Source organism: Mytilus trossulus, chromosome 4 (assembly GCF_036588685.1).
Source record: "Mytilus trossulus isolate FHL-02 chromosome 4, PNRI_Mtr1.1.1.hap1, whole genome shotgun sequence".
Taxonomy (NCBI): domain Eukaryota; kingdom Metazoa; phylum Mollusca; class Bivalvia; order Mytilida; family Mytilidae; genus Mytilus; species Mytilus trossulus.
Genome location: NC_086376.1, coordinates 76821721 through 76842871, shown reverse-complemented (window position 1 = coordinate 76842871; position 21151 = coordinate 76821721). Strand labels below are relative to the sequence as shown.

The following is a 21151-nucleotide window of genomic DNA, read 5'->3' as shown; positions in this document are numbered from 1 at the left end:
TTATCATCCCTCGTCCAAAATGATTGATATCTACGATTCTGCTGCACCTGAGACCACCCCCAGTTTTTAGGGGTTTGTGTTACTCAGTTTTGAGGAGATGAAATCCAGGTTTTGCGGTTAAATGACCCTTATTGTCATTTCAGTTAGATATCTTTTTTTAGATTAAGAGTAGTAGTAACATTTTACTAAAAATAAGACGTGATGCATATGCATTTGACACAATCACTATATTATAGCCTCATGCAAAATGTTGAGAGCATCTAATTTCAAAGGTTGTTTCATATTGTCAGGCTTTATGGAAGCAATACTTTAGATTTGCTCAAAAAATATCAAAAGTACTGTTCATAATTGTATACTTACAATGAGCTGAAGGAAGCAATACGAAATAACATAAAAGTGCACTGATCGCCGCTGTGCATAAGCTTCGATTCGCAATAAGCTTCGATTTTAAACAGATATACGCACCTGTAAATAAAAATGAGAAAAACACTGAAAACTTAACTATATAACAATTCAGATATTGGCGGTAGTCAATCCCGAAAAAAACTTATCCCGCTCGGCTCAATCAATTTGTTGGAAATGAATGCAATTTCACTTTGTAAAATTAATCATTTATAGCCATGGTTTTGTCAATTTATTTCTGATTTATGAGTTTAAATGTGGCTTTGTCAGTTTATTTTTGACATGAGTTTGAATGTGGCTTTGTCAGTTTATTTTTGACATGAGTTTGAATGTGGCTTTGTCAGTTTATTTTTGACATGAGTTTGAATGTGGCTTTGTCAGTTTATTTTTGACATGAGTTTCAACTTTGAATGTGGCTTTGTCAGTTTATTTTTGACATGAGTTTGAATGTTTTTCGCATTTTTATTTTTTATTATCACATATAATTATAAAAAAAACTCATCAAAAATACCAGGCTTCCAATTTTTTTTACAAAAGAATCATCAGTGACGGCTGAATAAAATAAATGAAATACGAAGTTGAAAAGAATTAAGGGTCCCAAATTCTTGAAGGTTTTGCCAACTATTGGTAAGGTAAAAAAAACTAATATGGCCATATCAATGATGTTTCAAATCAACAAAGAAAAAATGGTAATCGATAAACTCGATGAGAAAAACTCCATCAGCATTGGCATCGACCTAGACATTGTAAAAGAAAAAGCTTTACATCTATAAACATCAAATCGGTTACAAAATGTAAGTAAATTGTTAAACTGTATATTTATGATATATGCATATTCATTGCAGATACGAAATATGTCGAAAACTTCTAAAGTATCTTGGATGGAACCAAAAGTCATGTCTGTGTTGCGGGCGCGAAGGAAGAGTTGAAGACAAAGAAAACTTTTATCACTGTGTAAATGGTGACTGCGGAGGTATGTGAACAATATTGCAGTTTTGGATTATTTAAAAACATTGTTTTAACTTTATGATTGACAAAATCGAATTTAATGCAATCATATTATGTGGTGCCTAAGATATATTTCAAAAAAGATTAGTACAAAATTTTCTAGACAAACAATATTTGAATGCTGATAACAAGTTTGTTCATCTGATTGTAGAAACATATCTAATAAGTGTTTTGTCAATTATTTGAAGTCCAAGACTTATTTCTTTGATTTATAATATAATGTTTTCACCTCTCTCATTGTATTACATTTTGTTTTCATTTTCACCAACATAGTTCCTATTGTAAGAGCAAAGATAGCTTGAATGTTAATGCTTGCTTTGATGTATAACGCCGACATAAGAATCATTTGTGACGCTATACTCTGAACAGTTGAAAAGCCACAACAAATCTATAGATTTAATTAATTAATCAATAAGAAAAAAATCAAAACGTTTTGCCAAATACGACTTACTAGTATGTTATTAGAAGTAAAGTTGCACCTATTGATGGATTCACCTAGATAGAGAACTAAAATATTTAGATATAAAGATCTTACCTAATTTAAACGTTTTCAGCTGTCTATTGCTGTGATTGCTTTGATGATTTAAACAATATGTGCACAGTTTGTATGAATCCTATTGACTATGGAGATCTATCAGACTACAGCGAAGAAAGGTATATAATTACTTTTCTTTGAGATTTCAAAACAGGAAGAAAGTGCAGACCGTATGACAACTCATGGTAGTCAGTTTAATAATTTAGGAGAAAATTAGTTCAATAATTTAGGAAAAGATTAAAAATACTAAAAGGGATACTAGAAATCTAAAACAGTAAGACAGACTTAATTATAAACGTTGAACAAACCCTAGCCAACAATGAATTTAAAACTTTTCAAAGTTGACTTAAATTTGACCATTCCTGAAAGGCTAACCAGCTCCTGATCTCATTGTTGTCTGCAAACTTACACTCCGTACACTCAGATGAATATGTTTGCCTTAAAATGTAATAAAAATAAAACCATTTAACTGCTGGGATTTTCAGAACTGCATTATAATTAAAATATATGCACATTAAGATTTGTTTATATTGAATTCACCGACATTTGAGAATTTGGCAATCTTTATGTCACTGTTCTTTAAACACCACAACTTGACAGTCTAATAGGTGTAGTATTATTTCGTGCAAGTCTGATTGATAACTATCAGGTATTTTATAACGTTCTTTCAGGGATTCTAGCGAGGATGAAGATGAATATTTGAAGAAAAAAGAAGAAGCTAGACTACGTCGAGAAGAGAGAGATAGACTTAGAGCTGAAAACTCTCCAAGCAAGTTGTTGATGAGAACTGGATTTATGCCAATCGCTGCACCAAAGAAAAATGATGACACCGACGAAGCTTCGTCGCAGATTGGTGAAGATTTTTCTGAAGTATTCAGTGATGAAATGGCTTAGTCATTACTAGAAGGATATGTTCATAGTAAAAATAAAATTGACGAAGAACAAGTTTGGATGACTGAAAAGATTCAGTGAATACTAAAAACCTCCAAGTAATATGAAAATCAATAGCCGTATTGCCAAAACAATAATTTCAGACGTTTAAGAAGAGAAAATATAGAAACACGAAGAAGATTTTGTAAAACACTAAATCAATGCGTATGATAAACTTATAGTACAAGATAATGATGAAATAAATTATAAGGAATAATGAGATGAAAATGCAAACAAAAAGTGTATTTAACGGAACTCCTAGTTACAAATATGTTTATCAAATAGTTGTAAGAATGTTCCAACGGTTTTGTAATTATGTGTTCAAAGATATCCTTATATCCAGATGTTTATTAAAAAAAATCGATATTAAGTACTAACGAGGTTATCATGGCTATATTTACCTTTACATATTTATATAAACCGTGCATCCAAAAAATCTCTTTGAATATCTTTTGACTTTTGCAGAGTTTGCAATTTCTTTTTTTATATATTGAATGTATATCTAAAAGAACATTTTGTTGATAACTTATAATATGTTTTGTTAAAAAAAAATATTCTTGTGCCATTAAATGGGATAACTATTCCGTCTGAAAATTCTGTAAATATGTATATGCATAAAAAATGAACAGCATTCACCAGCATCAGTTATTGATAAATTAGACAAATTTCTCAATTTGTTATAAGATGTACCAAGTCCTATTTAATTGTTATATAAACTAGTTTCTTTTTTGTCGGAGGGGAGTTCATGGTAAATTTAATTAATGTTGGGGTTTGTTGCTGTTTGAAGTAACTGTTGCACATACGGTCTTAAGTGTTAATCATGTTTTTTTTCTCATTTATTCTGAATATAATTCAGTGATTCGAAAGTATAATTGGCTGATGTTTACCAATGTTTGTTTATTGTACAATTGATTTGACTTATTTATTTAGCACCTTTATCTACTAGTATATATCATTATATAAATGCACTATGTAATCGTATTGTGAACAACTCAAGTGTGAGATTACTGTGTTATTTATATACAACTATACAGATATAAAATATATTAAATTACCTTTTATTGTCTTTCTGATGAAGTATATAGCACTTAAAAGCTCAGCGAAATTCCTAGCCTTGGATATACTTCAATTTCACTTAACATCTACATGACTCAATTTGATATTGGTTCAGAGCTTTTATCTAAAAATAAGGAGTAATATGTCCCGTTTTTAGCTACAATGTCAAATTAGTTATCAAAGTTACCAGGATTATAATTTAGTACGGCAGACGCGCGTTTCGTCTACATAAGACTCATCAGTGACGCTCATATCAAAATATTTAAAAAGCCAAACAAGTACAAAGTTGAAGAGCATTCAGGATCCCAAATTCCAAAAAGTTGTGCCAAATACGGCTAAGGTAATCTATGTCTGGGATAAGAAAATCCTTAGTTTTTCGAAAAATTTGAAGATTTATAAACAGGAAATTTATAAAAATGACCACACTATTGATATTCATATTAACACCGAAAAGTTGACTACTGGGCTGGTTATACACTCGGGGACGAAACGTCCACCAGCAGTGACATCGACCCAATGGTGTAAATAGTTATCAAAGGTACCAGGATTATAAGTTATTACACCAGACGCGCGTTTCGTCTACACAAGACCCATCAGTGACGCTCATATCAAAATATTTATAAAGCCAAACAAGTACAATTTTGAAGAGCATTGTACCAAATTCGGATTTTTTTTTTCAATTTCACAGTGAATCATAGCCTATAACACAATGATAATAAATAAAACAGGTATTTTTGCTGAAAATTTGCATATAAGCGTTTCATGACGTCACAAAACGAAAACATTTTGATTCTCCATTAAAATCAAATTAAAAGAGATATAATTTCATTTATGGCTGGGATGGAAAATGGAAACAAAACGTGTATTCATCGACAACAGATCATTCATCATAAGAAATCAATCTCTGAAACATATACAAATGAGCTCAAATTTTAATAAATAATTATGCAAAAAAAGACGTAAAAAGCTATTTGGATTATTGTATATTACGAGTGAATGAAAATATGGCAGGAATAAAAGACGACTACAGATAATCAATAACCTGACAAATGCTACAGGTTTCGGACTAAGAACAGTTGCTAACATTAAAAAAGTTAATATAACGCAGACGTATCTTTATGCTTTATACGAGTATGTGTTATATGTCTTGTAGGAAAAATATCAATAATTAATTGCACAACTTAGATGTTAATGTTGTCAAATGTGAATTATTTGTTTTGTTGTAACTGTCTGAAGTTTGGATTTCGAATAATCAAATCACTTATTGAAAGAGGTGTTTGTTTTCGTTTAACGGTTCAGTTCCTTTTTGTAGGACGTTGATTCTATGAGTTACTTGTTCGCGTTTCTGTTACAATTTTGTATGCATATTTGAATGTTTGGTTCATTTGTATGTTTTGGAGTTAAGGATGTACACCTCTGAGGAGCCAAAAATTTCTAGAATTAAACTTTTTTTCTTAACCTGATTTTTGGGTTGAAAAGACTATAACAAAATAATTGGTGAAGAAAAAATCATTTGGTGGTGCACTTCTTTTTTTGCTACGGCCCTTTGAAAATGTCCAATTTTGATGATTTTCCCATTTTTCATCGACTTTTACCTATTTTTGGGCTATTATCGTGAAAAAAAATCACAGTTCCACAATCAAACTTTTTTTCATACTTTCTATTAAGATGAAGTGGACCAATCTGAATAAATTTTACTTAAAAAAAACTATAGGTAGGTGTTAATATAAGAAAGTTTTATCATATTTTGACGCTTTTTTGTGTAAAATTTACCATGTTGTCAATTTTCTATATTTATGATTTTTCTCAGTTTTAAGAACAAAATGCCTATTATTTCAACTTTTTTGTTATAAATGATTGAAAAAATACATATCTAAGAAATTGGAAAAGACCAAAATGATATTGGATGTTCATGATTCTTGTAAAATCAATTTTTTGTATCCCTCACCCATTTTCTCCAAATTTGGGCTAAAACTACTGACTTGATTGGTCGTAAAATTTGAAACTGGATTACTCAAAAACCATTCATTGTATATAAACAATTTTTTTACAGAGTAATGTTTGATTAATATATTTTTAAAATTCATTGAAATTTTCCACTTGTATCACATGTTTTGGAAATAATTCAAAAACGAGATTTCAGCGAGACTGAATGAGACTTGAAAGTCAGAAGAATACATCCTTAAGTGTGGCATCCATTTCGCTGAATAAGTATACGTTGTTGTTTGCAGCTAATCAGTCGTGGTGTGCGTCACTGGTGAGTCTTTTGTAGACGAAACGCGCGTCTGGCGTATATATTAAATTTAGTCCTGGTACCTATGAATTTATGTATGTTGACACAATTTGTTGCTGTTGTGTCCCAATTGTCACATTAAATCTTTATGGCTGTTTGAGTTGTGCATTCAATTAAACAAACTGTCATACAAAAACGAGGTTTAAAAAACTGTATTACCACATTAACTAACCATTCTCTTCGGAAAATTCATGTATCCAGTCATTACTACGGACCGATTTTCACTTGTTGAATTGATTGATTGCGTTTGGTTTTGACATTTTTTATGGACTTTCTGTTCTTGAAGTTGCTTGGAATTAAGTACTTTTGTTAACAAATGTTTTATATAAAAAAAGAAGATGTGGTATTATTGCCAATGAGACAACTATCCACAAAAGACCGTATATTTACAACAAACACAATTGAAACATTCATGTAATATCAGAATATACACGATAAATCGGCAATGTCATGAACACATGCATGAGATAATGACTTACAGGTAGGACATTTTATCTTTTGGGAAGCAATAATATGTGTTTGTTGTAACAAGAAACACAGCAACGTTCAATACAAAGTGAAACCATATTAAATGCGAATAACCGATAATAATAGTCGTTTCATTCCAAGTTTCAAACGTTGATTTTTTTTATATAGTTATAATTCTCATTTTTTGGTACAAACCTTTAGATAATTCGGTGATATGGCATATCTTGAACACGATTTGTAAGCGAGAGATTGTCTTTATTTCAAAATTTTGATGATTTAGATCAAGTTTTGAAACCGGAACTGATTCAACTACGACCACATTGAATAAAACATGTGACCCGTATAATGAAAAGACGTTTACCCTCAATGATTCTTGTAAACATTCGTTTCACTCAATATAAAATTGTTATTTTTATTGTTATATCCTAATTTATCAAATAGATAGATGCATCGAATTCCCACTCACCCTTTTGTAACTTAGCCTCCATGGTTAGACATTGTTCTTCTTAGTACCCAATAATTCTTTTGTTTGACAAAAATGTTCATTTTACCTTAAAAAAATCTGGGAACAGTATATCTAACTGTTAATATATATGTTCCTGAAAAAATGAAGAACACTTTTTGATTGTCAAGCATCTGAAGTGATTTTCTAGATTTATCTTCATGGTGAAAAAAATCCAATTATGTACCAGCAGTATATCGCTGTTTGAAGGTACTGAAACAGTTGAAGAGTTACATGACAAAAAAGGGTGTAAAATGCAATGGCCAAATTCATATATAGTTAAATTGCAGGAAGGAGTTGGAACCTTAGTTTTTTAATAGTTCGGTTATTAATTAAAGGGAAAACACAAGTCAACTTAATGAAATTGAAAAGCCACGGAGAAGATTTCAGATGAATTGATGAATTTTATTCAAAGACATGAAATCAAACAGTCCTTAAACATCATCCTAATATGATTACACGTGCTTGACATCAAGTTTATATTTATTTTTTATTGAATCGCATGACAATCTGCATTATTCTGATGGCATCTCCATGAGAAATAAAGATAACAGTATACCCCTGTTCAAAATTCATAAGCGAAAACAAATCCTGGTAACAAACCAAAACCGAGGGAAAATTGGAATAACAGAAAACGGTATAATCGCATAATCTTCAACTTAGTACATTATTTGACCTTCAGGTTCTTAAAATGTATAGATTCGTCACGGATGCGTCCTTTGTAGACGAAAAGCGCGTCTGGCGCAAATATCAAATTTCAATCCTGATACCTATGATGAGTTTATTTTCAACCACCAGGTCGATGCCACTGCTAGCGTAGTATTGATTCCCCGAGGGTTTAGCCAGCCCAGTAGTCAGCAAAACTGTTAACTTGAGTTATCATTGATATGTTCATAATTATAAGTTAACTGTTTACAAAACTTTGATTTTTTTTATATACTAAGGCATTCCTGCCGTAGGATTAGACTACCTTAGCTGCAATTGGCAAACTTTAAGGAAATTTTTGGTCCTCAATTCTCTTCAACTACGTACTTTATTTGGCCTTTTTGTGATTTTTTTCTTTCAAGCTTCACTGGTGAATCTTTTGTAGACAAAACGGGCATCTGGCGCAGATATAGAATTTAAATCCTGGTATTTATGATGAGTTTGTATAAACACGAATCCTGATTAATTATAAGGAGTCCATCATCATGCAATGTTAAGCGTTTCTTATTCATTTTTTTTTGTAATTTTGATATACGTTTCAGTTTGTTATAAATCAGATATGCGAATTTGAGTCAAATCGGAAAACATGAATTTGGCAGTTATTTCCCTTTAGTCAAGTTAGATATGAGTAATGTTTTGATTAGGCATAAAACATTTTCTTTTCGGGGAGGAGGGGGGGGGGCAAGCAAAGTGGCAACCATTGCCATATGTAACAGCAAAGAGTGAGTAACTCCAAATTATAATCCTCCACTGTTTCCAACTATGATAAATGACATTCTCAGTCTATTGAAAAAAGAGGTATAAAGAATGATATAAACGAAAAATACTACCGGTATACAAGTCTGTGTCATACACAATCAGGGCTGCCTTAAAAGACTACTTATGAAACCATATCGGTCTTTTCCTGTTATAAAATGACCATTTCATGTTTATTATTGTTGCAGTTTTAAGTATGGTCTTGATGTAGTTACATATATGCGGGAGATTTGAAATGCTTTTAAATATTTCTGGATCAAACACTACAACAGGAACATACAAAAAGTGATTAAAGTATAAAAAAAACCGTAGCTTAATCTGCAGACTGGACAGATGTTTATAATCTGGCTGCTGTCTCAACTGTTGTTAGCTTCACCATTTTCAAATTCAGCAGTGCAAAATTATTTTTCAAGCAGGTGACAACATAATTTATTTTTTTTCAGTTACAGGGCCAAATAAATGTTTTTCGGTCAGCTAGGCCATCAATATATTTTTTTGTATATCCCTTTTTCTCGAGGTCCTTCGACCAAGGTCAATACTTTTAGAGTGTTGTTTATTTTTGGCCTTTATTTTAAGGTCGTTTTTCGTTGTTTTTTTTTGTTTTTTTTGCCATATCATTATCAGTCATTTTTTTTCGATTTGAGTTTACAATGTTTAGGTAAACTTTTCCCTTTGTAGCCGAAACACTCGTCTGACGTACATTGTTTAAGTCTTTGAATGTATATTCATTTACTACTATTTATTACACTTAGTACACTTTTTTTGTTAGATTTATTTGAATGTTTGCTTGATTTTTTTAGTCAGTTGGGATATCTGTGATGTATGATTTCAGTTTGTCAATTTAACGAAACTATAAACAACTGTCATACAGGTAGGATGTTTAGCTTGCTATAAAACCAATTATTTTTCAAGCAGGTGACAACATAATTTATTTATTTTCAGTTACAGGACCGAATAAATGTGTTTTCGGTCAGCTAGGCCATCAATATATTTTTTTGTATATCCCTTTTTCTCGAGGTCCTTCGACCAAGGTCAATACTTTTAGGGTGTTGTTTATTTTTGGCCTTTATTTTGCGGTCGTTTTTCGTTTTTTTTTTTTGGTTTTTTTGCCATATCATTATCAGTCATTTTTTTTCGATTTGAGTTTACAATGTTTAGGTAAACTTTTCCCTTTGTAGCCGAAACACTCGTCTGACGTACATTGTTTAAGTCTTTGAATGTATATTCATTTACTACTATTTATTACACTTAGTACACTTTTTTTGTTAGATTTATTTGAATGTTTGCTTGATTTTTTTAGTCAGTTGGGATATCTGTGATGTATGATTTCAGTTTGTCAATTTAACGAAACTATAAACAACTGTCATACAGGTAGGATGTTTAGCTTGCTATAAAACCAATTATTTTTCAAGCAGGTGACAACATAATTTATTTATTTTCAGTTACAGGACCAAATAAATGTGTTTTCGGTCAGCTAGGCCATCAATATATTTTTTTGTATATCCCTTTTTCTCGAGGTCCTTCGACCAAGGTCAATACTTTTAGGGTGTTGTTTATTTTTGGCCTTTATTTTGAGGTCGTTTTTCGTTTTTTTTTTTTGGTTTTTTTGCCATATCATTATCAGTCATTTTTTTTCGATTTGAGTTTACAATGTTTAGGTAAACTTTTCCCTTTGTAGCCGAAACACTCGTCTGACGTACATTGTTTAAGTCTTTGAATGTATATTCATTTACTACTATTTATTACACTTAGTACACTTTTTTGTTAGATTTATTTGAATGTTTGCTTGATTTTTTTAGTCAGTTGGGATATCTGTGATGTATGATTTCAGTTTGTCAATTTAACGAAACTATAAACAACTGTCATACAGGTAGGATGTTTAGCTTGCTATAAAACCAATTATTTTTCAAGCAGGTGACAACATAATTTATTTATTTTCAGTTACAGGACCAAATAAATGTGTTTTCGGTCAGCTAGGCCATCAATATATTTTTTTGTATATCCCTTTTTCTCGAGGTCCTTCGACCAAGGTCAATACTTTTAGGGTGTTGTTTATTTTTGGCCTTTATTTTGAGGTCGTTTTTCGTTTGTTTTTTTTGGTTTTTTTGCCATATCATTATCAGTCATTTTTTTTCGATTTGAGTTTACAATGTTTAGGTAAACTTTTCCCTTTGTAGCCGAAACACTCGTCTGACGTACATTGTTTAAGTCTTTGAATGTATATTCATTTACTACTATTTATTACACTTAGTACACTTTTTTGTTAGATTTATTTGAATGTTTGCTTGATTTTTTTAGTCAGTTGGGATATCTGTGATGTATGATTTCAGTTTGTCAATTTAACGAAACTATAAACAACTGTCATACAGGTAGGATGTTTAGCTTGCTATAAAACCATGTTTAGTCCACGAGTTGTCTTCGGGAAACGCTTGTACCTAGTCATGAAAATAGGAGTTGTTTTTTTCACTTATTCTGCTGATTGGTAGTTTTGGTTTTAAGTTTTTGATAGACTTCCCCTTTTTCAATTTGCCTAGGAAGTACAATTTTTGTGTAATAGTATTTCTTCTTTTTTATGTATCTCCCACTTCTCTTTAGCATCAGCAATTCATATGCCGAAATTTACTATTTGTATTTCATCTTTGGAACCATTTGTTCAACCTTCCCAAAACTAAGTTTTTGAGTTCTTTGGTTTATAGTCAATGTCACAATACAGTTATAGACTAATACTTGAATTTGAACAGGATTATTTGGACGTGTCTCTTGTTTAATTTATGTGTGCTTAAAATTATTAACTTTTCTGCGCTTAATTCATATCTACAATTGTTTGCGGTATATAATCAGTGGAGAATTTGGATAAATAAAACAGAATAAGTTGATTCATTTATTTCAAATATCCCTTCTTGCATCTTATATCTCTTGGACAGAAAGTATCCATGTTAAAAAATTGAACTTCTTTATATAAATTAACTATTAACTTTCTCAAAATGTATATAATTCAATTATACAATGAATAGAAACACGAGCAAGCAATTCCTCGTGTTAATAAGTTAGCAATATTCTTTAACTCTACTTTCAGCTATATAGATGATGTTCTTTCACTAAATAATTCAAAATTTGGTGACTATGTTTAACGCATCTATCCCATCGAACTAGAGATAAAGGATACTACAGATACAGTTAAGTCGGCCTCATATCTTGACTTGCATCTAGAAATTTACAATGAGGGTCGGTTGAAAACAAAACTTTTCGACAAAAGAGATGATTTCAGCTTTCCAATTGTGAACTTTCCATTTCAAAGTAGCAACATTCTAGCAGCACCTGCATACAGGGTATATATATATATCCCAATTGATACGATATTCCAGTGCTTGCATTTCCTTTCGTATTTTCTTGATAAAGGGTTGCTGCTCACAAGGAAGCTTTTAAACCAAGAGTACCAAATAGTGAAGTTGAAATCATCCCTTCGTAAACTTTACGGACGCCATCACCAGTTGGTTGACCATTACGGAATACCTGTTTCACAAATGATATCGGATATGTTCCTTATGTCGTAAATACAATCCCCTTCCCTTTCCTGAATGTGACCTACCGAATTGAACTATTTACCAGATTTGTTATCACATAAGAAACACAACGGGTGCCACATGTAAAGCAGGGTCTGTTAACCCTTCTGGAGCGACAGAGATCACCCCTAGTTTTTAGTGGGTTTCGTGTTGCTTGTTCTTTAGTTTTCTATGTTGTTTTATGTATGCTATTGTTTGTCTGTTTGTTTTTTTCATTTTTAGCAAAGGCGTTGTCAATTTATTTTCGATTTATGAGTTTGACTGTCCCTATGGTATCTTTTTTCCTCTTTTATCAAGCATTTCTTTCCTGTTATGAGCTGTGTAAACAAAATGTATGTCTTGAGACAATTTCTTAGAGCTCCCTTTCTACTGCAACACTTAGAAATAACCCAAATAAAATATCATGAGAAGGAACAAACAATTTTGAATTTGAGACTATGTACAAATTCAGCATACTAGAATTGTTTTTTGGTTTAAAAATTCAACTCTACAGAAATACATTTTCAATGTCACAAACAAGGCTAATTTAGTCAGGTACTGCATACCAGAAATGCTGATAAGGTAACTAAATAAGAATAGACTGCGAAAAAAGCAAAGGAAATTGGGGTCAAAAGTCTAATTTGGCTCTAAAATTAGAATGATCATATCATAAAGTACATGTGTACTAAGTTTCAAGTTGATTGGACTTCAGCTTCATGAAAAACTACCTTGACCAAAAACTTTAACCTGAAGCAGGACAAACAGACGAAAACAAACCAAGGGACGGACTGACATGCCAGAAAACACAATGCCCCTGTATTATCCTAGGTGGGGCATTAAAATAGGTGAAAGATTTTAATTGTTGATTTCTCATCTATAACCACTGTTAGATAAATTGCTTTGTCAAGCAGACTATCATCTCCTCTTACTTTTTCAAGGAGTATGTTACAAACTTTGTTCGTTCATATAATGCACAATAATGAAAGGAACAACACACATACTCTAACAAATATTTATTATTATAGTTTCACAAAAACCAAATATTCTGTAAATGGAATGTAAACATGATTGTACTTAAAACAATTTAAAAAACAGTAATCTCATCAACAATTGTCATGAAAGCATTTATCTTAAATACTGGAACTAACTAAAAACTGAGTGCATCATGCATGTTATGATGAAACAAAAGAAACAAGATTCTACCTCTTTATATTTTGTTTTATAATATAGCTTTTAAGTAAAACTGAGAATGGAAATAGAGAGTATGTCAGAGACAACAACCCAGCCAAAGAGCAGATAACAACTAAAGGCCACCAATAGGTCTTCAAGCTTGTTAAATATGGAATTTAATTGGCTATATATAATTGAGTGCAATTGTTACATGTATGTGCTTTAAGCTTTATACAGCAATAAATGTGTAAAAATTCAGAACTTTGGTATTCAACCTGGCAGTGGTTATTACAATGGACATCATTTAAAGTACTTTGACTTAAACTTTATAATGTTTTAAAAAAAATCCACTAAAATCTGCATTCTAACAAAAAAATGTTAAAAAAAGCAATGTAAAAATCATGCATATTCATTTCAACTGTTATTCATGTGTTTTCAAACATTTATGAAGGCAAACTGTCAATGATACCACAGGTATACAAGCATCAAGAACTAGTCATTAAAATTTACTGAACATGCATTTTAACTTTTTATTTGCATTGTAAAAGGCAATTGTTTTCATCCTTCGATTTGATCTACAAATCATTATTCAAATGTTGCAAAATAGTGGTTTGATATTGTGTGAAAAAAGCAATCATAGCATGAAATGTAATGTCTTTCAAATATTAGTTCATCAACAAAAAATATAAAATTTAGAGACCTCAGATGGTTTTGGTTAATCTTAAAGGTCTCATTTGGTTTAATAGAAACTTTCTAAAGTTTTATATCTTTGATTGTCTACCTTTTGTCTCAACAAAAATTAGTTAAAATGTTTTTCAAAGGAAGTAAAGATTTATGTCTTTATTTTGAAATAAAGAAACTACTTTTGGGTTGAGAGTATAATTTCCAATAACGAGTGCTGCTACCAATATTTGTCATTATTCTGCAAATAATTTTACATTTACAAAGACGGCAGCAGATTACTGACTTTTTTACATACATTTTTTTTAATTTTGGCAGACATCATCCTTAAAAGTATCCCCCAAAAAAATAGAATACAGAAAATAAATTTTAACAGAAAAACCCTAACCAGAAGACAAAACATATGACTAGTTAACACAACACATATATAATGACAAGTTATTGTTATTTGGCAATCTATTTTTTATTCATTTCTTATTCCACAGACACCAGTTCTGTTTTGTTGTCTTTAGTTACCAACTTGATCAGACTACCATTGCCTGGTCTACTACCAGGTGCCAACCACTTGTCAAACAATCTAAAATAAACAAACAAAATGTGACAACTTAATGCTTCTTTAGGTCAAGAATTGGTGCTTCTGAACAACTGGTCAATGATTATATATATGTCCTGCATCTGTTGTTTTGATGGCTTATAACTGCAATGTTGATAACTTACTCTATATTAACCTAGTTTTTACATTTTTCTCCTATTGCTAGATCCATGTTTACATTGCTCGGGGAACAAAATAAATTCAAATCATGGTCCTGCACATTAATGCAAATTAAAAGTTAGTACATCTTGTGTGTTTGCATTCAAATCCCAATCCCACCAGGTTGTTCCATTTGTTAGTTTTTTTACTGAAGAACAAGCCCTCTTAAATTTCTAAATGAACCAACAAATAAAAATTTCAATGAGTATTTTGGTTACTTACTCTGCAACAAATTCCAGTTTGGTCCATGTACCAAAATCTGCCTCTGACATAAACTTTCTATTCATGGGAGTATCTAAAGTTACACTAAATGAAAGAAAAAAAGTTTACATTTATATAATACAAATTATCAAAATTCAACATTTGATTTCCACCTGTCTGGAAATATCAAAAATGACTCATTGAAAAGATTTAAAAGTTATGATCTTAAATACCGGTAGTATAGTTATGTCTGTAAAAAGTAAAATCACTAAAATACTCTTTACTTTCCCTAGTAAGAAATATCAACACGTTGTACTAAAAACTATGCGATGGACACAAACAAGTGCTACATTTTAAAATTGGTACTCTTTCCTTCTCTAACCACATGGTTTTTAAATGTAATAGAACAGACTAGTTCTATATATTGTTATTTGGATGGAGAGTTGTCTCATTGGCACTCATACCACATCTTCGTATATCAAGTTATTTCGGTGAATTTTATGATATGTATTTTTGGACTGTTATCTGGTGAGCTAGTAAATTTTTCGTCAGTCTGGTACTAAATCACTTCCAGAGAAAATTCAAATGCATGTAATACCGTAAAGCGGGTTATTTTCGTGGGTGTAAAATTTCGCGATTTTCATTGAATAAGGTATACGAAAAATTTTGGCGGTTATTATTTTGGCGGATTCAACATTTTAACATTACCCTTGCATGTATTCTTTTAAATTGACGGAATTTATTTTGGCGATTTTGTTCTATTCGCGAAAATGAGCAAAAATTTAAACCTTGCGAAAATAACCCGCTATACGGTATACATATGTGTATCTAATAATTATCTCCCATCAATCGTTCTGTGATTATACCAATCAAAGTGATGGAAATCACTCATGGAAAGATTAGAAGAGTAGTTTGAACTATTTCATATTAAGGTATGGAACAATATAAACTAAAACATATAAAGGAAATAGAGCATCAACGCGACGCTACAAATGACATTAAAAAAATACAGGTTTTTTTTTACGCAAAATGAAATGCTATCCAAAATTTCTGGAAAGAACACTGGGTGGGGAAAAATGAACATTTATAAAGCACTATTGCTGAAAATTGCATTTAAAGCAGGTCTTTTAGAAGGAAACTTGCTTTTCCAGTATGAGGATAATATGAGCTCAAACTAAATAATATGGGTCTCTTAATTTGAACAATTTTATTTAAACTGCTGTTTATATCTTATCGAAATTATGTTGCCAGTTCTGAATACGTTTCAAAAAAACAAAAAATGAAAAAATTCTTCTAGTAAATGTTACCAACTATCCTTGTAAGACATAAATCTGGACCAACAGCTTAAAACTTTAAAGTGTCAACAAAAACAATTGAAAAATGTTGTTTATGGGCATTTTGTAAGATGAAACATAGGTTATATGGCATTGAAGATTAATAAATTTTTAAAGTATTTTTCAACACAGGGCATTGGAAATGTACTTTTTCAACCTAAACCAATTAAAAAACTTATGTTATTGAAAATGTGGACTCTTTCTTGATTGCAAAAATATTTATTCACTTCTAATAAAAATTCAAATGACTAAAATAGACATAATAATTGATGGGAAATAAACTAATAAACAATGGTTTGTTATAATGAAAAGTTTTAAACTGGTTCAAGCCAATAATTCCTGATAAAGAAAAAAAGTGAACTAATTTAATTGTTGATTAATTACAGATGATTATTGAATACCTTTTATTTATTCATATTTATATTCATATTTCATTTTTTTTTAAAGATCTTGTTAATCCATTAATCATTTATCTTTCCGATATAATTTACAGAATCACTTTATGTAATGTAGATAAAAAGTAATTGGCAATAAATAAATCTATCATCCTTATAAATATCAAACATCTAATATGCACATTTGTGTATTCAATTATGAGGTCAAGTACTTGTGTATTAAGAACTATATGTATATTGAGTGTTCTGCACAATTATATAAGACTGAGGCTGGCAGGTAATGTGGTCAATTTGATTGACAGTTTAGGAGGTGGGGCATTGTAATTAAAGGTCCACCTTGTCTCTGATTGTTTAGTGATAATGACAGTTGTCAATCATACTAGTTGAATCAATACCCAGTTACCTAATCAAAATGTGTTTTAAAAAGCCTGCACATCAACACACCTTAATGATATACATTCTTGAATGAACTGCTCCAATAATATACCCATTTTTTTCAGTTATATGTGTATTATGTGCAAATACATGAGAACCATAGGGAACTATGTTTCAGTGTGAATACATTTAGTTACAGTAGCTAACCTGTCCTGTTGTTAGGGAGGCCAGTGCCTAAGTAAAGATTTAGAACAAGTTCTAATCTTTCCAAAAATTAATTAAACTGAATGACTTTAAATTATCTTACGGTAGAATGGCAAGAGCACTTGAATCTTTTGGAAGACCACTATCTTTTCCTGCTAAACTTTTTATCAACTGATGAATTGCAGCCTTTGCCATACCATATCCCATCATACCTGACAAAATAAATCAACATTTCAGAACTTAATTTATGTGATTTTTCTAAAGAACGCATTAATTCAATTGATTATTATGACAATTTCTCCATGGTTACATTTTAATGGAAAATAGGCAACTGGTTCAAATGTTAATATTGAAGACTGCCAATCCAGACAAATGCCAGTTTTATTAATGGCAAATTCAGAAAGTGCTACATGTAAGTAACACTATCAAAATTCAAATGTAATTCTTTATTTGTGACACTCATCTTGTAGCAATTTCATAATAATAAAAACATCACAAACAATTCAAATTTTAGTTAACCTAAACATAAATTATTTTAAGCCCAGTCTGTCAAATATCTTTTCAATAGGCCACATTTAAAATATATCACACATTTTTCCAGAGCAGTTGACACTGATTCTTTCTTCAACATCCTCAGTTTTTACCAGTCTTATAATTCCAGTCAAATGTAAATCTGTATATTGTTTTCATTTTATATCGTGTTTAAAAGAAGTTTGACAATGTGTATGAGATACCTGGAGTGCCACTAACAGCAGGTGCTGCACCAGGAAGAACAAGTAGTCCACCATCTTTTAAATATTTGGAAGCAACAGCAGCAGATATAGCGGATGTCCAAACACTTTGTTTCCACATCATGTCAGCATTCTTTATAAATTCTGGAAGTCAAATAGAATATTAGTTATTTGATACTGATAAAACATGAGATACTAAGTATCACAAATAGAAAAAAAGCTATAAGTTACAATAAACTACTGTAAATTCAGAAATTATTGCATGCATTTATTATTGCAATTTTGTCATTTCGAACTCCAGTTGCTATTTCAATTTTTGTGATTTAGAGAACAATGCTGCTTAATTGAAATTAACATAAAAAATTTCAAAATGCGAGTTTAAATTATTGCGATTTTAACCCTGTCACAATTTAGCAACAATAAAAACATTGCAATAATTTCTGAATTTACATTAAAAGTCAAAATTCAAATTTTAGTGAAAATCAATGAGGTGTATATTAAGGACAACAATAACCATTGCTCCCAAAATATGTGGAAGTATGTATCATGTAAGAACATGAAGAAAGGAAACAAAAAAAAGGAAATATTGAAATTGTTCACCTTTTGCTGCAGCATTTCCACCTGCCCAGCCTCCTGCTACACACAGAACAGCATCTAACTTATCACTTCCCACAATTCCATCAACAGCTTTAACAACTTCATCTTCCTGTTGAGTCCATGAGTCACATGGTTTTACAATTACATTAGCATCAGCCTGTTCATTTGGCATCAAATCAATGGATCCAACCCACTAACAATAAAGGAAATGTAAAATCATGTTATGTTATAGTACCTTGCTTTACAATATACAGCAGATAAATTACACATATTTTGTGTTTTTTATAGGGGGGAGTGGGGTCTTCACCTACAACAATAAAAGTAAGGCAATATAGATTATTGATTGTTTCTTGTAAGTGGGTGATTTGCATTGCCATTACTTGTACATGATGTATGTTCTTATCATTTATTATTACCCCCCCCCCCCCCTGAAATATGCAGTCTTTTTTTATTTTTGAAATTTTATTTGACAATTTTCATTAAGTAAACATGATTAATACATTTATTGTTATTAATTTTTCTTCAAAATAACATCTGATTAAAACAAATCATCCATTTAGTGAGACTGAATTGAGGTTGATTGATTAGGAAATGAGAATCTAAGAGAAAAGAAAGAGGACTGTGATACTAATATTGATCTTAATGTTAAATACTTCTAGTTCTTAGTGTCAAGTCCCTTGGTTTAGTTCTACAATGTTATTTATTGTTTTAATACTTAAACATGTAAAATATGATGCATAGACTTCTTCAAAATACACATTGTATTTTATACAATACTGGGTATGTCTTTACAAAGATTTTCTATAAACTGTATTAGACATGGTGAAGTCATGAAATCAACAACACAACTTCATTTGATTTTTTCATTTAATATGTGATGTTTAACCATGTAAAAAGTTCCAAATGAAATACTTATATTTTTTTCACTTTAAAGCAAGTTTTTGACAGAAATGCTATTAATGATATCAAAATACATCAATTCAGCTATTTAGTTAGTGATATCATGTTGGGGATGATTTCTACGTGTATTTACAAATCCAACTTTTAGACCATGTAACTATTATGTTTCCACCTCAAGGGCAAAAATATTGGACTCAAGGGCAAAAGTGTACATCTTTCAGAGCAGCAACAAAAGTATATGTTACAATCAGTTCAGAGCAGTTGCTGGTTTCCAGCACATTAATCAACTTCTGATAGATGTTTCTATTGAAACAAGGAATTTATGATCATCATCATGTACTCTTTTCAGTCCAAAGGACAAATTTGATTTTGATGAATTTAAGAACGAGTTACATAAATGACATCAATATCATTGACTCTTACTGCAAAATTGTAAGCATTGTTACATTGGCGATGTACAAGACACTACTATGAGAGTTCAAGTTGTATATGAAGGCGCAGTTCCAGGACTTGAAGGAGCTGAGAATGATAAACTGACTAACATATGGCCATATACAATATGTACCCTATCATACTTTATTAAACAAAAATATTCAAAACATAAAGAAACATATTTCAGACAAAACATACATCATAAATAAAGACAGATGACAGACTACTTTCTTGTGACCTACACATTAATTTTGATTTGAGAATGGTTTCAACCGTTTCAACCGACCTAGATTTTTAATTTTCAAGAAGCACAAGTTTCCTCGTCTTAAATTCACATTTCCGGTCAAGAAAACTTAGCTGCAATATCTTACATAGTTTTTAGCCTTAAAATGGCTAACACAAGCTGATCCTAGGGCTCCTTTGCCACCATATACTAAAATTTTACCAGCAAGTGCCATGATTTCCTACTTTCACTTTCTAAAAAAAATGTATTACCTCCCTTTGTCAAAAGTTTCTTTAAAAAAAGGACTACGACCCGTGCTCGTCCTATAGAATTTGCCAGATTGCGAAAAAAAACAAAATTTCCGTATTCGACCACGGGAGCAAACTAGAAATAAATGCTTTCGGGAAAAAAAGTATGAAATTTAAGTACACATAATGTTATTTCAACCAGTGCACTGTACCTGCTCATATTAAGCCAGTTTAATCAGTTTCATCAGTAACTTTTTTCTCAGTTCTCTGATTTTGCTTGCCTTAGTGACTCTATTTACTCTTTTCATTTTGGGGTTCTCATTTTCTATATAAACTCTATTCAGACACTTATATGATCTTTTATTATAAAGTTTGATATTTATTTTAGATTAATAATGTCTCCGTCCGTGACTTAGAACTACATTTACAAAGGACAGCCAAAGTTCAACATGGTTATAATGACAAATTGGTTACAATGTCACTTTTCAAAACTTGAAACAAAAGAGTGTTTGCATCTAAAGTGAAATAATGAAGAATATATCTAATATTAAACTTTAAAAAATGGCAATACGATTTTTCCCCACCGGCAATTTTTCTTTATGCGCGAAATAATTTCGGGATCACAATAGAGATAAATAAGATTCAATTTTAGTTATTTACTCTGATTTTTTTCGATTTTTTTAAACCTTTCAATCCTCTCTCAGATGTACCG

General features: G+C 31.0%; 2 protein-coding genes across 3 annotated transcripts in view; one reads left to right on the top strand and one right to left on the bottom strand.

Annotated features, from left to right (window-relative positions):
* LOC134715996 (DC-STAMP domain-containing protein 2-like) overlaps positions 1-3743 on the top strand; it is a 29282-nt gene extending 25539 nt beyond the window's left edge. For both annotated transcript variants that reach the window (XM_063578652.1, XM_063578651.1), the window contains 3 exons: positions 1248-1375; positions 1965-2064; positions 2617-3743. In XM_063578652.1, the coding sequence (XP_063434722.1) occupies positions 1248-1375; positions 1965-2064; positions 2617-2839 (451 nt within the window). In that variant the 3' untranslated portion in view covers positions 2840-3743. The remainder of the gene's footprint in view (positions 1-1247; positions 1376-1964; positions 2065-2616) is intronic.
* Positions 3744-13197: 9454 nt separating this feature from the next.
* On the bottom strand, positions 13198-20473 carry LOC134715998 (dihydropteridine reductase-like). The gene is made up of 6 exons (XM_063578655.1): positions 20340-20473; positions 18640-18829; positions 18043-18183; positions 17412-17520; positions 15022-15105; positions 13198-14625 (listed from the first exon to the last, which is right to left on the bottom strand). The coding sequence occupies exons 1-6, from the start codon at positions 20424-20426 to the stop codon at positions 14523-14525; spliced, it is 714 nt and encodes a 237-aa protein (XP_063434725.1). The 5' UTR covers positions 20427-20473; the 3' UTR covers positions 13198-14522.
* Positions 20474-21151: the final 678 nt, after the last annotated feature.

Coding starts and splice junctions, on each gene's coding strand:
- LOC134715998 (XM_063578655.1), bottom strand. CDS start 20,426: ATGGCACTTGCTGGTAAAATTTTAGTATATGGTGGCAAAGGAGCCCTA. Junction 18,830..20,339: donor ATTTTAAGGCTAAAAACTAT/GTAAGATATTGC, acceptor CTTTATTGTTAG/TGGGTTGGATCCATTGATTT. Junction 17,521..18,042: donor TGCTGTTAGTGGCACTCCAG/GTATCTCATACA, acceptor TTATTTTGTCAG/GTATGATGGGATATGGTATG.